The 6,000-nt window shown below is 28.1% G+C and overlaps 1 protein-coding gene across 15 annotated transcripts; it reads right to left on the reverse strand.

Moving 5' to 3' along the window:
* Window positions 1-2,505: 2,505 nt before the first annotated feature.
* LOC111891011 (uncharacterized) lies at window positions 2,506-5,775 on the reverse strand. 15 transcript variants are annotated; one of them, XM_042896431.1, is made up of 6 exons: window positions 4,826-5,775; window positions 4,524-4,608; window positions 4,002-4,411; window positions 3,667-3,801; window positions 3,307-3,392; window positions 2,506-2,877 (listed from the first exon to the last, which is right to left on the reverse strand). In XM_042896431.1, exons 3-6 carry the CDS (start codon window positions 4,180-4,182, stop codon window positions 2,779-2,781), a joined length of 501 nt encoding a protein of 166 aa, XP_042752365.1. In that variant the 5' UTR covers window positions 4,183-4,411; window positions 4,524-4,608; window positions 4,826-5,775; the 3' UTR covers window positions 2,506-2,778. The 15 variants fall into 15 exon arrangements, 9 of the variants coding, with proteins under 9 accessions (XP_042752365.1, XP_042752361.1, XP_042752364.1 ...); XM_042896427.1 differs by having other exon boundaries at window positions 4,506-4,608; XM_042896430.1 differs by having other exon boundaries at window positions 4,502-4,608.
* Window positions 5,776-6,000: the final 225 nt, after the last annotated feature.

Here is a 6,000-nt window from a genome sequence, read left to right on the forward strand (position 1 = left end):
AATTTATTTTAACCGCAAATTCTAAAAAGTTCTTTTGATACAAAAAAAAGAAAGCAGGATGTGATCCTTCTCCAAGAGCTCTTCAACAGTTAAAATGAACAATCCAACCTCATTGGTCGTTTAGTTTTATGATGCGCACCATTGGAGACTATGACCACGACGAACCAGAATGCTCCGGACTAGTGTGCACGAGCAACGGTCATGGCCAGCTAAACCACAAGACCCAATGTGGTTTGTATATCATATAGTATTATACTAATTTACAGTGATGTCATCATTTAATTGGGTATGAGGATTTATAGGAACAAAAGTAGGAAGAAATTTTCTCTTGTCACACCACAATTACCAAATGAACAAATTAAATAGCAGAAAAAACAAAGTAACGACACATTAATGACGCCAATAAGCATTTATGGACTTTTAAAGACTTGTTATTTCAAAATCCATTAATAAATGCTTGAACCCCATCGTGCTTCCTCTCTTTAACTCAGTTCTTTAAAGTAGATTTCAGTGATTAATCTATATACCACACTTCGTTAAGTAATTTTATTAAATTTATTTTATGCAAAGTACTATTAAAATCCATATTGGTTGGCCATCAATATCAATATCGATAGCTCTATAAACACTCTTAGGTTTTAACTAGGGGTGTTTTAACTTTTAACATTAGTCAATAAAGTGGTTAGTATCAAATTAGGTGCGGTGTATATATATATATATATATATATATATATATATATATATATATATATATATATATATATATATATATATATATATATATATATATATATATATATATATATATATATATATATATATAGGTTCAGGTTCATTTGAGACCATTCTAATTTTATGAGACCGTGAGACCAAATCTAAAAATAATTTTAAAATCCAAAATAAATGGAAAAATCCAAAAATTCTTTTTTTAAATGTTATTTTCGGAACTTGAATTAACTAAAAAAAATATAAAAAAAATAAAAAAATAAAAAAAAAATCCGTTTTTTTTTTTGAAAAATACGTGAAATATTCTAAATAGAATATTTCACTGACATATTCTAAAAAATAATTTTAAAATGCAAAATAAATGGAAAAATCTAAAAATTCTTTTTTTAAATATTATTTTCGGAACTTGAATTAACTAAAAAAAATTAAAAAAAATAAAAAAAAAATTCTATTTTTTTTGAAAAATACGTGGAATATTCTAAATAGAATATTACACTGTACATATTCTAAAAATAATTTTAAAATGCAAAATAAATGGAAAAATCAAAAAATTCTTTTTTTAAATATTATTTTCGGAACATGAATTAACTAAAAAAAATAAAAAAAAATAAACAAATGCGTCTCACGGTCTCACAAAATATAAGTGGTCTCAAATGAACCTAACCCTATATATATATATATATATATATATATATATATATATATATATATATATATATATATATATATATATATATATACTAGTCGTTTATCCGCGCCAAGCGATGGGTGCAAATAGTTTTTCATAAATTATTTTCTACATTTGTTTACCTTACACTTGTAATCTATGCAGTCTACTCTCTCGGCACTATTAGTTTTATTTCGGCGAATATTTTCGTTTTAGTGATTAAAGCTTGCGTTGGGGATTGATTATGTGAATAGCTTATATGCATTATTGTGATAGCCATGCAATAGAGAGTGATAGACAAATGATTAAAGGAATTGCAACATATGTAATGGAGGTACATATGAATCCGAAAATAAGATAGACAATTAATAGTTTTGTTCGGTGAATAGTTGCATGCCAGGAAATAGTTTGCTTTCATCATTTATTGTTTTTTTTTCTTTTTTAGAAATATGTTGTTTTTTTTGGAAAACATTCAATGTGATGTATTGTTTCAATTTTGATCGAAAATATATGGTGATTATTTATATTTCTCGTATTTTTTATTTCATAATTTTATGTTTTTATAATCTCATTGAAAAAAATGGTTGGACTTGAATTTCTCTTATAAATTGATATATAATAAAAATATAATATTTTATCAAGAAATGTTACTATTTTTTAAATTTCATGTGTAAATTGAGTTATATAACTTAAATGGTAATATTAAATCCATTGTCATGTTTAATGATACATAATTTCTAAATTGTATGTGTAAAGTAAAAAATGCAAATATACATATTCCCATTTATTATTTTACATTCATGTTTCCAAGTCAAAATTTGAGGACTATGAAACATATTTATGTTTTCATTATATGAAGATATTTCATAGACATTTTGTTTTAACTCTATAAACTGGAAGCCATGCTTTGTCATTCTTATTAGAAAAAAAAATTGTATTTATCTATTTGTTTCAATTTAAAAGCTATGCTAATTAGATATGACTAATCGATGAACGATTGTGATCCTATTACATACGTGATTATAATGTATAAGTAATAAACTAACGTATACATCAAATATTTAAAAAAAAATACTTTCACAAATAACACGTATTACTAACAATACTTAATAAACAAAACATGAAAACAAAAAATCAATATAAAACAAAATGCTCACATTATCTTTTTCTGTTACATTCAGTGACAACTTACCCAAAAGAAACATGATTTTGACAATGTTCTATTCTCTTCTTCCAATATAATTTAATATTGAGTAATAAACAACAAAAACACACATAAAATGAAAAGAAAATTAAATACATTATTGTTATATCACATATCTACACAATGATTAATAGGAAACCTGACCCCAACAACAGTTAAGTAAAAGAATATTAGACCTCGTTTAACCAACTAATAGAGAAACCAATTCCACCCGATGTTCCATTTGCAAGGGATCTATTTTCCATAGGAAATTTTTATGGTCTATGTTCAACCAATCAACCTAAAAAGTGAAAATGCACGGTATATGATTAAGCTGAAAAGTCAAAAGCCAAAGGTTAAATTCAATAATTAATATCACTTTCATTAGTTTTATCATTATAGCGCCCTACTTTTATTTCTTGTTATTGCAACCGTTTAGAAGATCTAGCCACACGTAACTTCATCCATATACAAAACATTTAGTGATGCTATATTTGGGTAGATTTTTCAAAGTATAATGTCCAAATAAGAAAAGAACTAAAACTACAATGTTAATGCTAAGTAGATTCTTTTACATGTGTAGTGTAAATAAGAAAAGAATTGAGAGTACATGTTATTTTGACCTAAAATGTTGGTGTTTTTATCCACAATGTGGAAGCATGACAGTCTTTTAATCCAAAGTACATGCTCTTAAATATTTAAAGGAAGTACCAAGTTTATTAGGAAATACCTTGTAGCTGATGTAAGAAATACATTGATCCAAAATTTCTTGTAGCCAAGAAAACATCGGTTTTAGGTAACTATCCTGCATTGTACCTGTTTATAGTAACATATATCACATGAATAACCTTTAAAATGTACCTTTTTATTATTGTCATGTTAAGAGACTACAAGATTTGCATCATCCTATAAAGAAAAGACCTGATAATTAACAATTTTAAGCCAAGATCAAAATCCATTAATCATGTTTTAGCCGACATGGTTAGATTGTTGGAAGGGTTTATGAGTATCAAGTGTAGATTTTGAAAACAATAATGCTATAATTCACAAGCACCCAAAAATGTAAAAAGATAAATGAGAAGCTCATAACCTGATAACCCTATACCTATATAACAAAAAGCAAATGATAGGATTGTAATAGATAATCTCTTCAATTTTCTAATTGCATATGTACTACAAGTGTTTCTTGATCTAGCAGCCATCCTCGACTCTTTAAAAGAGTACTCTATTAAAAAACAACAAAACATAGAGCTATATTAACATTTGTTTTTGAAATAAAAAATGATATATCACAAAATATGGATTAGAATGAAACAAATAACCAAAAAAATGCCAAAAACAAACCAAAAATATATAAAAGAATCTCACAATCTTTATGATTCTAGAAAAGTTAAAACACATCCTGTGGAAACTCTATCGATTTACCTTCACTCAGAGAAATTACACCACCACTTAGACCATGCTTTTGTATCGTCTTTTTAAATATTTCTGTAAAAAAGAGCCTGTGACAAATCACAAAAGTCAAAATGAACCAGATCCCAACATCATCTCTTGAACTATAGCATATAAAACTAAGGAAAAACAGTAAAAAATTCCATTCAACCATAACTAACAAATTAGTTTTTAATTTTTCCCAAACAAAATACAATTAGTAAGTGCTTCAAACTTAAAATCTGATTTACTTAACCTGAAATTGAAAATAAATGAACAAACAGCTACTTGCACAAAAATGAAAAAAAAAAACCCAAATACATCTCATGTTCATCTGTTGACAAAGACCTGTTTCAAGATCGACGTATGTGTGTTTCACACAGACACTCGCAATGTAGAATAACCTGATAAGAAAATACCAATTATCACATAAAAATAAGAAAACTATAAAAAAAATAGAAATAAAGAGAAACATTAGAGTGGGTTGTTTCTACCTACATAGAAAACAGAACTCACAAAAACCCTAGATGAAGAAGAAAGCCTAGGAATAGAAAGGATGATGAAGAAAGCGCATCTTTTTTGTAAGGTTATATTGAAAAGCCTGCAAAAAACATATGAGCATACGTAAACAACATTACATTTTAGTTATATCAACACATTTAATCAAAATTGTTAAATCCTATGGAGCCTAATAAGAAAGACAATCCTACATATCAGAGTCTACAATATAAATCATACATTCAAATATAGGAAAGCTATATTACCTTCAGTCAAAGCTAAAGAACCAGATATAAAAATAAAAATCGAAGCTATATTACCAATATTCAAAAATCCAAATAAAAGGTTAGGGCTCTTCGTTTTTAGCACATCAATGGTGTGGAGATAAGGATGTAATCGATGGTGAAAGTGTTTGTGGAGACATCAATTTTGAGACATTAGATGCACGCCTTAATCACCGCCAACCACAATCCTCCACTACTGAAAATCGCAATCTATTACAGCCTCCTTAAACTACCGATGTCACCTCCGTGAACCTCACTTTCCAGCCGATGAACACCGTAGCACCATCGAGAACCAAAACCATAACCTTTATCAGACCAACAAAGAAGAAAATAAGAAGAAGTAGGCGTCTGTTTTTTTCTTTGTGTTTGGCTGCAAAAGAAAACACACCAAAGTCCTAGTGGTTTTGATCCGATGGTGATGTAAAAGTCCTAGAGGGTTCAGATCGAGTTTTATCTACTTCTTCTTAGAGAAAGAGAAAGTGAAGGATAAGAGAGTACTGAAGTTGTTAGTAGTTCAAATCTAGAGTGGCGATGGGATCGAAAGAAAAAAAAAACGTCTCCACATGTTTGATCGGTCTCCCTTTTAACCCCCATAAAAGTCATAACCTTCTGGTAGTGGAATGGGTAACCCTCCGAGCATCAATTGCATAAGAAATCGGTATTATTTCTTTGAATTGAAAAGAAATCAATGGATCAGGATGAGTTACGACACATGTGTTGTCTTTAAAGACAATTCGAAGAAGTGATCCATGGATGAGAGTGGCCGGTAAGGATGGTGTCGGCGATGATGAAAGGGGTTAGGTTTACAGAGTGTTGAATGAGTTTGGAGAGAGTATATTTTCAGTTTATGGAATTCAAATTTCCATTCTCCAATGTTCTGTGTATTATAAACTACAAATTGGGCGAATAAAGGGGAAAGAAAAGGTAAAAGATGAGAAGAGAAAGGAAATAGATAGATGAGCCAGTTGGGTCAAACGTTTGACCGATTCAATTTGCCACAAAATAGTTTGATAGTTTGAGGTATTTAAATAAGATGTTGACGGAACTATTTTTAATGCATAAAGTTATTGTACATATTGTATAAAATTTTGTACCTTTTAAAATTCAGCAAAATGTTGTAAATGCTTATTAAGGTATAAAGATATATATATATATATATATATATATATATATATATATATATATATATATATATATATATATATATATAT

The sequence above is a fragment of the Lactuca sativa genome, chromosome 7, assembly GCF_002870075.4.
Source record: "Lactuca sativa cultivar Salinas chromosome 7, Lsat_Salinas_v11, whole genome shotgun sequence".
NCBI classification, from domain to species: domain Eukaryota; kingdom Viridiplantae; phylum Streptophyta; class Magnoliopsida; order Asterales; family Asteraceae; genus Lactuca; species Lactuca sativa.

Coding starts and splice junctions, on each gene's coding strand:
- LOC111891011 (XM_042896431.1), bottom strand. CDS start 4,182: ATGGTTGAATGGAATTTTTTACTGTTTTTCCTTAGTTTTATATGCTAT. Junction 3,393..3,666: donor TATAGGTATAGGGTTATCAG/GTTATGAGCTTC, acceptor TACTATAAACAG/GTACAATGCAGGATAGTTAC. Junction 2,878..3,306: donor TTTCTTACATCAGCTACAAG/GTATTTCCTAAT, acceptor TTCACTTTTTAG/GTTGATTGGTTGAACATAGA.